The sequence below is a fragment of the Triplophysa rosa genome, linkage group LG11 (assembly GCF_024868665.1).
Source record: "Triplophysa rosa linkage group LG11, Trosa_1v2, whole genome shotgun sequence".
In the NCBI taxonomy this organism is placed as follows: Eukaryota; Metazoa; Chordata; class Actinopteri; order Cypriniformes; family Nemacheilidae; genus Triplophysa; species Triplophysa rosa.
In genome coordinates this window covers 26,090,640-26,105,407 of record NC_079900.1, presented here as the reverse complement: position 1 = coordinate 26,105,407, position 14,768 = coordinate 26,090,640, and the positions used below count along the sequence as shown (strand labels likewise).

The 14,768-nt window shown below is 39.7% G+C and overlaps 1 protein-coding gene across 3 annotated transcripts in view; it reads right to left on the bottom strand.

The window, feature by feature from the left end:
• Positions 1-1,930: 1,930 nt before the first annotated feature.
• Positions 1,931-14,768, bottom strand: part of LOC130561538 (serine/threonine-protein kinase/endoribonuclease IRE1-like) — a 135,522-nt gene continuing 122,684 nt past the window's right edge. For all 3 annotated transcript variants that reach the window (XM_057345948.1, XM_057345949.1, XM_057345950.1), the window contains 3 exons: positions 9,044-9,167; positions 8,820-8,887; positions 1,931-5,540 (listed from right to left, as the gene is read on the bottom strand). In XM_057345948.1, the coding sequence (XP_057201931.1) occupies positions 5,154-5,540; positions 8,820-8,887; positions 9,044-9,167 (579 nt within the window). In that variant the 3' untranslated portion in view covers positions 1,931-5,153. The remainder of the gene's footprint in view (positions 5,541-8,819; positions 8,888-9,043; positions 9,168-14,768) is intronic.

Here is a 14,768-nt window from a genome sequence, read left to right as displayed (position 1 = left end):
ATTATTATATAATGTTTTTAAGTGAAAAAGACAGACGTTTTAAATGGAAATATATATTGTTTTATTTATTTAATGCAGAACAACAGGTGCAATTACAACAAAGTGTTTCCTTTATGCAAAAATAAAATGAAAAAGACACCTAGCCATCTTAGATAAATATACATTGTCAAATGAAAATAAATAAAAGCTAGTTGTTTAGCCTGCATTGAAAACTTATACAGAGCCTCAATACAGGTCAACGGAGTGAAGTCTAAAAGAAAACAAATTAAGCCGATTTATGCAGCTACAGTAACTGTGCAAAACGAATACAACACAAAAAGCCCTGGATAGTGTGACATTTACATTAATATATTACTCATTATATTACTTATAACAATCTATATCCACAACAAACGTACATTAAGTTTCTTAATCGCTCCCGACAGCCTTGTAAACGGATACAGAATAAAAGCATTTTTGTTAACTTTATTAACGGAAGAAAACGTTAATAAAGCAGACTTCACATAATAGTAGTTCTCCAGTAGAGAACATGCATAAACACTCAAGTTAGCATGGTCGTCATTTTTATATTGTTTCATATACTTTGTCGAGTAAAATGAATTATATCTAAACGCTCTGCTGAAAGTCAGTTCCACACAGGGTATAGCGTCAGTCTCTTCACGGAGGTAAATGGCAAAATGTCCCGTAGGTAATGTGAGTGGTCTCGTGCTAATGAAATTTAAGTGGGCAGGTGATGTGCTTTAAGGTGATTATTGAAAGGCTGTTGGCGAGGTTGTCGGGAGCGCTTAAGAAACTTAGAATATCCTGCAAGTTTGTTGTGGAAAAAGAGCTCTTATTCCTGACTTTCTTTATATATTAATCACGCATTAAATGCTGAAATATAAAAAAATCCCTGTGACACAGATAAACATAAGACCAACGATGTAAAAATCTGCAAATGGTCCGAGTGGGACTCGAACCAGATAAAGACGCAACATGCGACTGCGAGCAAACCGAGCTAACCTGTATCACACCTGTCTCAGATTACAGGGTTTTATGGCATATACTATTCATATATATTTGCCTAAGTGCTTTCTGAGAATGAGGGCATTATTGAAGTTATCTCTTCTTCTTGCCCTTTACGTAATCTTAGTCACTTTGTCACAGTGACAAACTGATGTACAGCTACAATGTGTCAATTGAAGAATGCAGAGTTTTATGCACTTCCTGTTGTTATGAGCCACCCATATTCCGGGCATTCTGAACAGTGGCGCAGACATCCTGTTGAGGGGAAATCCACTCTACGGACACTGGCGCCTCTCCTCCCTCGGGTGGTAGATCTGCTGGGGATGAGATTCGGTCAGGCAGCCGTAGATCTCTTCGCCTTGCACGAAAACAGCCATTGTCCAATGTTCTTCTTGCTACAGGACGAGGTCACAACACTCGGCATGGCCTCACATGCTATAATGTTGACGAATAGAAGCTTACTGTAAATCGTTACCACATTAAACTGTATGTAAGGTCATTATACAATCAAGTTGTATTTTCTCAATAATGATAGATTAACTGCAAAACATCCCCACTCCACAACCCTCGGTCATAGTTAAGTGTAGTACACATGGTTTATGGCAGATTGATTTTTTTTGTACAACCATAATATTACTACGGCAAATATCATGGTTAAACTATGGTTCATTTAGTGAGACAATAGAAATATTTTATGTTTATGCTGCAGTAAAACCGTGTTTAATTTCATAATGACCAGCTATAATTACAAACATGCATGTTGAAAGTCAAATGAAATACTGTTGCTGCTGCTAATGTTGTTGATGTTATAGGAAAACAATCTAAAACATTCATTTTATTACTTATTTAAAATGTATATGTTTATAGTTATAAAGATGACCTTGTCACGGATGTGGCAGGAAAGAAGCCAAATGCAGAACAGCAATGAAGGGGTTAACAGATAAGATTTTAATCTTTAACAAAACAGAAACAAAAACACCCACAATGGGGAAAAACTAAACTGAGAAAAATACAACAAACAAAAACTTCCCACGAGGGAGCAAGACAGGAACTAAAACAAAAACCAAAGACTTTGTCATGGCTCTGCTACAGGACCAAGAAAAACATGACTAAATGAAGCAGAGCCATGACAGAAGCCCCCCCTTTAATGAGCACCTCCAGGTGCTCACCAAGGGGTAGACGGACGAGACAAGACCAACTGGGTGACAGACAGGACAAGGCAAAACAAATAAAATAAAATCAAGGGCAGACATGACAACATAATAACAGGACTTGGGTGGGACAGTAAAAATAACAAACATGGGAGGGGGGGTGGGGCCAAACAAGAGCCCATAGGAGGCAGTCCAAAAAGGTTGAGGGGAATAGTCCCAGTCCCCGGCTGCGCTCGAGGGCGCGGAGTCCTGGGGGACTTAGGATAAGTCCTGGGGGGAACAGTCTTTGACCCTGGGGGTCTCCCAGGGACCGGCTGGAAAGGGCTTGACGCCGGCTGGAAAGGGCTTGACGCCGGCTGGAAGGCCGGCTGGATCACTGGCCGGGACGCCGGCTGGATCACCGGCTGGGACGCCGGCTGCACCGGCCGGGTTGGAGTCCACGCTGCCCGCCGTTGCCTCTTCTTCTACCGCCGAGCCACCCAGCTGGTGGTCGGGTGATGGAAGGCGGTATAAGGAATGGCTGGCTCCGGCTGGGACTCCTCGGAGGTGGATCCCCAGGACGCTCGCCTCCCCCGCTTGCCAACAAGGCTGACTGGTGGCGAGGCTGCATGGAGAGCGGAGTGGCGATGCCTATAACCCCGATCTGCAGGGTCTGACCCTCCTGTATGGCGGCCAGCGGAGATGGGTGGTTGTGACGTGTTGAGACCCTGGACTCCGGTCGGTTCTTGACGTACCGCCACACGACATCGAAGTCCAGCGGTCTCAACGACCGCATCTCCGCCCGCGACAGGGGATCCCTGAGACCGGCGTTAAAAAGCACCGCCACCTCCTCCTCCCCGAAGACATCCTCCTCTGCGGCATCCAGGAGCCTCTCAAGATAGTCCTCGATGTCCGCGTTCCCCTAACGAATGCCGCAGAGGAGGCGAGCCTGGTGGGACCGTCTTGTGCCCATACTGCCTGCTGGGTTTGATGTTGGCTCGGTGATTCTGTGATGGATGTGGCAGGAAAGAACCCAAATGCAGGACAGCAATGAAGGGGTTAACAGATAAGATTTTAATCTTTAACAAAACAGAAACAAAAACACCCACAATGGGGAAAAACTAAACTGAGAAAAATACAACAAACCGAGCACAGGACAATGAAACATGAGGGCATTTAAAGGGAACACAAACGAGGGATAACGACACAAGGCAGGTGTGGGTAATAAAACACTCAGGGAAAGATAACAAAGGAAACGAGAGGGGCGGGGTTAATGACGAGACACTGGAGAGAACGCATATTATTGTCAAAAGGACAATAATATGTTTCTCTCCACACATAACCAAAGACTTTGTCATGGCTCTGCTACAGGACCAAGAAAAACATGACTAAATGAAGCAGAGCCATGACAGACCTGATCCACATTTAATGAAAACTACACAAAATCTATAGATTATTGAAATCTCACATATTTGTTTTGCAGTAATAAACAGCACAATCAACACAATGGACGTCTTTTTTTTGGTTTTAATACAAGTCTAAGAAGTGTAACTATCAAATAATCAATTTAATAATAGGCATGTCATTACACCTATAAAATGCCTACTGGAAATAGTGACGTATGCTTGCTGTATAGTTGTTGGGTTCTGGATATTTGAATTTTTAAAAATATATACTCTTTCAAGACATTGGTAAAAACACACATAACTGGCATTGCACAATAGCAGCTTTTATTACACTACATGTAAAAAGGCATTATTGCATCTTAGTGCATGTTTCTCTAAAGTACTAAAATATATACATAAGGTTATAAAAACAATATTATAAAAGCTCTGTGGGGAATATGTACATTCAACCGCATGTGTTTTATGTAAAATACTATGTGAAAAAAACACAGTGAAAAAAAACTGCACTGGTCTGTTTCCCAACAACTGTTTCCAGTTTGAGACATTACAACAATAGTTTAAATATTTACAAATATCCTTGAAATAACACACTCAGTAAAATCACCCGAAATGAAACAATATCGTTATCCAGTACCAATAGAATAGAATTTTCTTAAGAATTGCTGAAAATAAAGTTGGCCATAAAGTGAAGGACTGAGGTTATAAGCATAATGCAAGAAAATAGTTGTAGTCATGAAAGTATATCCAGAGCTTTTAGAGAGCATACCATAAGTAATGTCATACAGTTGATTCAGACATATTCAGCAGCAATAGCAAGAGGCAAAACCACAAACAACAGCCTCATCTTAGATTCAAGACACATGACACAGTGTCATTAAAGGCACAATGGCCACTTCAATTATTAATGGAAAAAATATTCACAAAAAACAATACAGTAATTTCAACATGATGTGAAATCCAGAATTTACTTTTTACTCTGGGTTTTGATTACAATTTGGGTTTTGATTACAATTTGTTACTACATTCATTCATAATTATACAATCTTGCAAAATATTGAACTAAAAAAGCAAACCAGGTCCAATCGACTAAAATGTTTAATGCTAAAAATGTATAAATAGCCGCAATATCTTTTGAAAAACGCTGTTACTTAAGTTTATCAGGACATCACAAGGGACAAGTCAAAGATGTTAGAGCTTTCACAAAATTCCAACGAATAATGATGAGCATGAAGAAAACATTAATTGCTTTTGCAAGTCTGTAACTGAAGTAATTCTGACATGACGCGAATGGAGCGTCACACTGCACAGTAGAAATTCTTGTTCACTTCAAGTGTTCAACAAAAATATGTACTGTCTTCTAAATGTGTGCATCACAGGATATGTACTTCACAAAAGTCTTTTAAAATCAGCGTTTTGTAAGCCCATTGTGGATCCCATTTTCTTCCACATCATCTGCATCAAGAAACTCAAACAGTCGGTCACCCAGACAGCAGCTGTTGTGTAAAATTAGCACTAAAAGGCACTTGAGACGCTTTTACATTGATGCAGTCTGGACACTGCAGGCCCGGATCATATTCACACCAGAGACAGATTATCCCAGGAATGTGTCAGTTTATACACATCCATCAGTAGACATTGCTGGGACGGGCTGTATTTGCTCTGTGGTGAGCTCAGGCGAGACTGTCACTTCAGAGAGTGTGTTAGGCAGTGCTTGCAGTGGTGCTGTTATCTGATCAAATGATGGCAGGCCTGTGGATACTGACTGGCTGATATGCTGGGTGGGCAGAGTCTGTGACACACTTGTTGGTTTGCTGGGTATAAGCAACTCGGAGGTGTGATAGTAGGGCAAAAAAGGCCTTTCCACAGCACAGGAGCGCATGGCCAGATGTGTGTGCTGCAGAAGAAGAGGGAAGCGGGAGGTGAAATAGGAAACAAAGTTATCTGGAATAGATCCAAGCGTCTGCTGGACCTCCTCGGGTAACTCCCGGTAATGATGCTTCTGCAGGAGACACAAATAAAATAAATGACTAAAAAAACTAATAAAAAATGAATAAAAAGTTTTTCAAAGGTCATAAGATCCAACATTAATCATTCGCCGCCAATTTAAAAGTGAAACTTCAAAAGAATTGTTAAATCATTTTTCTCATTAAATATTACCTTAGCGATCTAAGACTGTTTAAACATCTTACTAATAACAGCTACTAATCCAGCGCAATAGTCAAGACATAGAGAAAATACAACAGACTGGCATTTGACACAGAGTGCCAGCGTCTGCCAAATGCATAAATGTGATTGACCTAATTTAATGGTTAAACTCCTTTATCTTACAGCATTTGTTTTTATTTTTGTAAACTCCTGGTTCATTCTGGTATTTAAAAGAGGAATGAAGCTTTTGGAATTTGATCTTTTGCGATAGACGAGTGTGATATACAATGATGACAAAATGAGACTTAGACGAGTATGATATACAATGATGACAAAATGAGACTTAAAACTCAAAGCATCCTCTCCTGGACCAAAAGGACAAATTTTCAATAAGGTAATGCAGCTGTGCAGAGAAGCTGTTAGGACGAGGCAATTAAAACCTTTTACATTTATTGATAGATTGTAGGATCTGGATTTATTAAAAGCAACTTGTGTGCTTGTGCCTGTGTGCATTTTTGGCCTCACAAACAAATAGTATGATCTATCAGATCTATCATTATATTACATACACAGTTGAGGTCAAAAGTTTACATCCCCCTTGCAGAATCTGGAAAATGCTGAAAAATTAAAATAAATAAGAGGAATTTTGAAAATTAAGGTTTATTTTGTATTTAGTCCTGCCCTGAACAAGTTATTTCACGAAAGAAATGTTAAAGTTCACACATAAGAATAATAACAGATTTTCTAAAAATAGCCCAAGGCAAACGTTTTTTTAAGATACATTTTTGGCGAGAGAGTGGACAGGAAGCGAAGTGGGAGAGAGAAGGGGATGGGATCGGGAAAGGACCACGAAACGAGGATCGAACCCGGGTCGCCCGATGCACAACCGCGCCATGTGTCGGAGCACTCCCCACGAGGCTATCGGCTCCGACAGGGCAAAAGTTTACATCCCCCGATTCTTAATACTGTATGATGTAACCTGAACATTCAATGACAGGTTTTATGTTTTGTCATAGTTGTTTAAGGGTTTCTTGTTTGTCCTTAAACAATTCATTAAACTGTCATTAAACTGTTCTCTGATCTTCAGAAAAATTCTCCAGGTCCTCCAGAATCTTAGCTTTTTCAGCATTTCTGTATATTTGACTCATGTCCAGCAGTAACTGTGTGATGTTGATATTCATCTTTTTACATTGAGGACAATCAAGAGACTCATACACAACTATTACAATAGATAGAAACATTCAGTGATGCTCATGAAGGCAACACGATCCATTTAAAGTCCCAGTCCAACGCCTTGGAAGCAGTCCAGCATTATTTGATGTAATTTCAACTGAAAAATGCAGAGAGCGTGAGAGACCACAGAGAGTGGTCCCGCCCCCTTTTAAAATAACCAATAGCGTTTCGTTTAGTCTGCAAAGCTGCATTTAACAGCGTGATAGCTTTCCTGTAGCTCAGTGGTTAGAGCATGGCGCTAGCAACGCCAAAGTCGTGGGATCGGGGGATTGCACATACTTAGAAACAAATTTTATAGTATAATGCAATGTAAGTCACTTTGGATAAAAGCGTCTGCCAAATGCGTAAAATGTAAATGATAGCCACAGTGGTATAAAAGTCTTTTGAAAAGATTAGGAAGATCAGTGATACCAGTGATGTGTCATTTGAAGCTTGTTATTTACGTTGGTGAGTGACACTGCGATGTCTGATCTCTTCTTAAAAGAGACATCAGATGAAAACCCCACTTTTTCTGTGTTTAAGTGCTATAATCGGGTCCCCAGTGCATCTAGCAACCCAGAAAACATGAAAAATAAGAACCCAGTAAGTTTGTTTTGGTGTGCCTTTCCCTGCAAGTATGTGAGAAATCGAGTCGTTCATATTTCGCTCCGATTGTGACGTACAAAGCAGATTTTATTATAATGTTACCGCCCTTAATCTACACAGTTCCACCCACCGCGCTCCGCCATTGTTGTTTTCACAAGCGACAGCGGTGTACTTGACGCCATGGCTAAAGTTCGTGGACAAAATGCAATGTAGTCGCTGCACAGAGTCCAAACCTAGGAAGAGACAGGAGTGGATTTATTTTATTTTTAGTGGAAATCCATCAGAAACCATAAGTAAAAACCTGCTTGTTTGCACGAATCACTTCAAACCGGAGTGCTTTTTCAACCTGGGACAGTACAAGCAGGATTAGCTTCAAAGTTGTTCCTCAAGAGGGATCGAGACCGACTGAACGAGACAAAACTGCCTATTTAAGTAATATTTATTAACAGTCTGAATTGACGTAAATGTACCGTATATATAGGAGGATAAACGTTAGCACGTGATAGCGAAGGGAGCTAAGTCCGTCACGGGCTAAATAGAACATTCAAAGCCAGTGTTAAACTTACTGTATATAAGTGCAGATGGACACTTGGAGTTTAGCTGTATGAATGTTAATACATTATGTGCGTTAATATGTTTAGCTGCGGCAAGCTGTTTGTTTTGCTAATGAACAGGGGCGAATCATTCGTGCTTTGGCTGAAAAATCTGTCACAGCAAACTAGCTCTCACGTTGTGTGTGTAACGTTATAACTTGTCAATGACAAGCGCTAAAATCCATGTAATTCCGCTGAGATCTGCAGTGGATTCCGTGGATTTTAGGTAAGCATACACGCAAGCGCATTAGGATGCGCTGTTTGCTGTGACTGATTTTTTTGTCTCCGGACGAATGATTTGAGATGTTTAAGACGAAACTAACCGCAGAGGAATTCAGGAAATATTATTTAGCTAAACCATTGCCACTACACGTGTGTTGTGTTGACATGCCGGACAGAAGGGGGGTGGGGTTCGCTGTAACTCATTATCAGTTAAAGAGACATGCACCAAAACGGGTTACTGCGAGCATAACTGTTTTTAACGAGGCAAGAAGGGTTTAGAAGCGCTTAGAAGCATTTCAGTTAATTGAAGTCCTTAAGGCTAACTTATTTTTAATAAAATAAAAAAAACTTTAAAATTACTTTCTTTAAAGCACCAATGAAATCAAAATTAATCTATGGAAACTTTACATGGATATAAGTATGATATCACTCTGTTAATGCAGCATACGCAAAGATTGTGGTGTCAACAAACAGATGTAATTTAGTAAACGTAAACGTACCTTATTTCTCATAGCACGCAGAAGATCTCTGACTGATCCACCTTTATATGACCGAAATTTGCGCAGATCTGCAAATTTTGGTTGGCAGAACAAACGTTTTAGGATTCAAAGTTAAACACATAGAAAACTGGACAATCATGATGCAGCTTCATAATGTATAAACAGAAAAATTGAGAATTACACCACTAGAAAAAACAACAATATGAAATTTCAGCAGTGCTTACCGGTCTGTAAGGGCACAGTGATATGATCCCTCCAATCACCTTTCACCACTACCCGCCCTCCTCTCTCCAGCTGCCTCACAATTGATCCATCTAACGGCTCCTTCTCAATTCTATCACTCACGTCCTATTAGACAAAAAATTCAAACATCAAAGCTGTCTAGAAATATGGCAAAAAAGTCTTAATAATGCTAAAGCTTGACCCACTGGGGCCCAGGTCAGGGAGCAGACAGAATGGCTTAACCAACTGTCTGCTTGCTCTCACACGTCGCAGAATACAAAAAATGTACAACATGTAATAATCCCTTCTCCCAAACATCATGAAATACGAGACTGTCCCCCGGATTAGCAAACATAAAATAATGCGTAAACCTCTTTAATAATTTTTTAATAATTTTATAAACGTTAAACATGAACAAAATACAGATAATCAACTGTTACGACTCGGATTGCTAAATATTAGATCTCTCTCTAATAAAGCACTTTTTGTAAACAGATCATAAAATAGACATGCGCTGTTTGACAGAAACATGGCTAAAACCAGATGATTATACTACTTTAAATGAATCTGTCCCCCAAGATTATTATTAAAAACATGAGCCTCGTCTAAAAGGCAGAGGGGGAGGTGTCGCAGCACTTTACAATAACTCTATTAGCATTTCCCAGAAGTCTAACTCCAAATACAACTCTTTTGAAGTCATGGTACTTCATTTTTTAACACCTAATACTAAGGATAAAACATTTTTAAAATTTATTCTAGCTATTGTATATAGGCCTCCAGGGCACCACACAGATTTTATTAAAGAATTTGGTGGGTTTTTATCAGAACTAGTACTGTCTGCAGATTGGAATGGAATGGCTTTCAAAGACACTCTTAACTCCATGGGTGTTAGTCAACATGTTTCAGGACCCACTCACCTTCGTAATCATACTTTAGATTTAATACTATTTTACGGTATAACTGTGGACGTCGTTAAAATCCTTCAGCAGAGTGAAGACATTTCGGATCATTACCTTATGTTTGCTTCACTGGCCTACAGCTGCAATTAAAGCTCCTTGTTACAAATATGGTAGAACAATAACTTCAACTACCAAAGATGCGTTTCTCGATAATCTGCCTGAATTGTCTCAAATCTCTAGCATGAGAAATAACATTGAAGATCTTGACATTACCACTGAAAAAGAACTCCACCTTCTCGGAAACGCTAGACATAGTTGCTCCTCTACGTTTAAAGAAGATTAAAAATGGCAGCCCAACACCGTGGTGTAATGAACACACTCAGGCTCTAAAGAAAGCGGCCCGAAAAATGAATCGCAACTTTAAGAAAACTAAATTAGAGGTATTTCGTACAGCATGGAAGGATAGTATTCGAAAATACAGGAAAGCCCTAAAAACGTCTAGATCCGCCTACTTTTCATTACTAATAGAAGAAAACCAGCACAACCCTAGGTTTTTATTTAACACAGTGGCTAAATTAACAAAAAATAAATCGTCAGCGACTTCAGATTCTGGATATCAGTATAACAGTGATGAATTTATGAACTTCACAAATAAAATCCAAGATATTAGAGAAAAAATATATAACAATGCAACCAGAAGTGAAACCCGCTGAACAAACTAACTACAGCGCCCTTAAGGAGAAATTGCAATTATTTTCTATCGTAGATCACGATGAACTGTCTAAAATCATTAGATCATCTAAATCAACAACATGCATGCTAGACCCTATACCTACAAATCTACTGAAAGAGATGCTCCCAGAAATTATAGATCCTCTTCTTGGTATTATTAACTCATCTCTGACATTAGGACATGTGCCTAAAGCATATAAGATGGCTGCTATAAGGCCCCTTGTCAAAAAAAACCAACTCGACCCTAGAGAACTAGGGAACTACAGGCCTATATCGAATCTACATTTCATATCTAAAGTTCTGGAAAAAGTAGTTTCAACTCAATTATGCTCCTTCCTCCAAAGGAATGACATCAATGAAGAATTCCAGTCTGGATTTAGAGCATGTCACAGTACAGAGACTGCTTTGATCAGAGTTACAAATGATCTGCTATTGGTGTCTGACCGAGGTTGTATCTCGTTATTGGTGCTGCTAGACATTAGTGCTGCATTCGACACCATTGACCACAGCACACTCCTACATAGACTCGAAATCGGCATTAAAGGAATAGCTCTGAAATGGTTTAAACCTTATTTATCCGACCGTTTCAATTTGTAGCAATAAACAATGAGCTGTCACGCAGTCCAGGACGGTGTACCACAGGGCTCAGTCTTAGGGCCTCTGCTCTTCGCATTATACATGCTACCTCTAGGAGATATAATAAAGCGACACGGAGTTAGCTTTCACTGTTATGCTGATGATACTCAACTCTATATTTCCTCGAAGCCATGAAACACAGCAGTTCCATCGAATAATGGAATGCATAGGCGATATAAAAAACTTTTAACAACTTTTTATTACTGAACTCGGACAAAACAGAAGTGTCACTTATTGGACGAAAACCACCATACGTAACAACCAAGAACACTGCCAAAAAACCCTTGTCGTCAGCTAAGAATCTTGGCATTCTATTCGATAGTAATCTGTCATTTGAGAGCCAACACCTGTAAAATTGCGTTTTTCCATTTTAAGAATATATCTAAACTACGTCATATGCTGTCAATATCAGATGCAGAGAAGTTAATTCATGCATTCATGACATCAAGACTAGATTACTGTAATGCACTGTTAGGTGGTTGCCCTGCAGGCTTATTACAAAAACTCCAACTGGTCCAAAACGCGGCAGCTCAAGTTCTTACATGTACAAAAAAGTATGAACATATTAGCCCGGTTCTGTCACCCTTGCACTGGTTACCTATAAAGCATTGCATTAACTTTAAAATCTTGCTTATTACCTATAAAGCTCTACATGGTTTAGCTCCTCAGTACTTGAGTGAACTCCTCTTGTATTACAGTCCTTCACGTGCATTATGCTCTCAGGCGTCCTGTCAGTTGGTAATACCTAGAATTTCAAAATCAAGTGCAGGTGGTAGATCCTCTTCCTATCTAACGCCTAATCTTTGGAGTAGTCTTCCCTGCACTGTCCGGGAGGCAGACACACTCTGTCAGTTAAAATCTAGATTAAAGACACATCTTTTTAATCTTGCATACACTACACTTCCATAATATAAATCCTCTGAGGGTTTAGGCTGCAATAGTTAGATCAACCGGAACAAGGAACACAACTGATGTACTTGTTGCATCAAAGAGTGCAGAACAGTACTCTACTCTCAGCCAAATCTCTCATTGTTCCAAGGTTACCACAGCGAGCAGGATGCAGGATGCATCTCGCAGGCAGATCATGTAAGGCAGTGGTCTCAAACTCAGTTCCTGGAGGGCCACAGCTCTACAGAGTTTAGCTACAACCAATTTCAACCTACACCTGCTTAGAAGTTTTTAGTAATCCTGAAGACATTGATTAGCTGGATAAGGTGCGTTTAATTAGGGTTAGAGCAAAACTTTGATTAGTGCTTTAAGGTATTCTGGAGAGGCAAGGCATCCAGATCTCACCAGCTGACAACTGGAGTTCCCCAGGGATAAATTCTTGCCCCTCGCANCTACATGGTTTAGCTCCTCAGTACTTGAGTGAACTCCTCTTGTATTACAGTCCTTCACGTGCATTATGCTCTCAGGCGTCCTGTCAGTTGGTAATACCTAGAATTTCAAAATCAAGTGCAGGTGGTAGATCCTCTTCCTATCTAACGCCTAATCTTTGGAGTAGTCTTCCCTGCACTGTCCGGGAGGCAGACACACTCTGTCAGTTAAAATCTAGATTAAAGACACATCTTTTTAATCTTGCATACACTACACTTCCATAATATAAATCCTCTGAGGGTTTAGGCTGCAATAGTTAGATCAACCGGAACAAGGAACACAACTGATGTACTTGTTGCATCAAAGAGTGCAGAACAGTACTCTACTCTCAGCCAAATCTCTCATTGTTCCAAGGTTACCACAGCGAGCAGGATGCAGGATGCATCTCGCAGGCAGATCATGTAAGGCAGTGGTCTCAAACTCAGTTCCTGGAGGGCCACAGCTCTACAGAGTTTAGCTACAACCAATTTCAACCTACACCTGCTTAGAAGTTTTTAGTAATCCTGAAGACATTGATTAGCTGGATAAGGTGCGTTTAATTAGGGTTAGAGCAAAACTGAGCAGAGCCATCCAGGAATTGAGTTTGAGACTGTTGAGGAAAATCAGTCTAAAAACTTCGTAAAAAAATTCACAAACGAAGAAGGTCCAGGTGTCAAGAGAATTAAACTTTATTTGCTCGAGTAAACAAAGTGAGATGTCCACAAAGCATCTGAAGATACAGCATTTTGCATCAACAGTTATACACAAACTTCAGAGGGCGGTCTCCGCCCTTTACCAATCAGGTAAAGTCCTGTTATCTCTTGTTTTCTTTAGCCAATCCCATTTCATCCGCCACTCTTATTTCCTAAGCAACAAGGTATGGTTCTATCTGTGGCAGACCAATCGTAATTTAGTTTTTAAATAAATTTACATAAAATAGGTACGCTTACTTTTCTCCTTGATACCAGTCTCTGAATGTTACAGAAAAACATGTTTTTACCAATATTACTGGACCAAGACCATTACTATGGATACTCATACACAGTTTAAAGTCCCCAGAACTTGTGCAAGGTTTTAAACAATGGTTGGCTCACTTTTAGATCAAAGCAGGCCCAAAAAGCCTTCCCAAAATCTTAGGCCTCAGACATTACTGGTTGTTCAAGGTGCTCAAAACCATATAATGTGCATTTATGTAAGTAATCATTTAATAGATATACTGATTTCAATGTCTTTAGTTATAATAAAACTCTAATATCATAAAAGTGCAGTGTTGTAATGTAACGAAGTACAAATACTTCGTTACTGTACTTAAGTAGAATTTTCACATATCTTTACTTTACTTCGTTATTTATATTTCTGACAACTTTCACTTTTACTCCACTACATTTCCTAAATAAAATGTGTACTTTTACTCTGATACATTTCTCCTAACCATCTTCGTTACTACAAATTAAATAATTTTCAGAAGAAATTTGAGTTGGTGACTTAATGCCTTTTTGTTGTCATGTCAACCGCGAAGAAGAAGTCCTGCTTGTCCGGGCATGTCACATTATTGATGCCATCATGGAAGCACCTGCTGCAGGCTCTGCTGCTAATGTTACCACTCCGGTAGCAGATGACGAGCATCTCGACTTGACGAACTTGGTGAACTATGTGGTGGTGACGAAGATAACGTTACACATCTGTGGCTGTAATTGCAAGAAATATTTTCGTACATCGGAGTGAAAAATTCTTCCTACCGGATTAAGTGCGGGTTTCCATCACTCTGGTTTTATTCGCATTTTGAAGTTTCGCATCAGAAATGAGTGATGGAAACGCCAAATTAATTAGCACTTAATTCGCAAAAAAGTTTTTACGCTCGCTTGAGGTGGTTTTTCATTTTTGCGAAAAAGGGTTAATGCGAATAATGGGAGATGGAAACACATTTGCTGAATAAATTCCTCCAAAAAGTCACGTAACTGCACTATGAGACGGCCGGTGTAACCTGACTAACCAGAGAACTGATCTTGTGACACAGCATCAGAAATGTTGTGATGGTCATTCTTAAACGCCTGAGCAAAGTCGTCAAGTATTTCTGTAATTGCCTCTTAGAACTGTCACGACT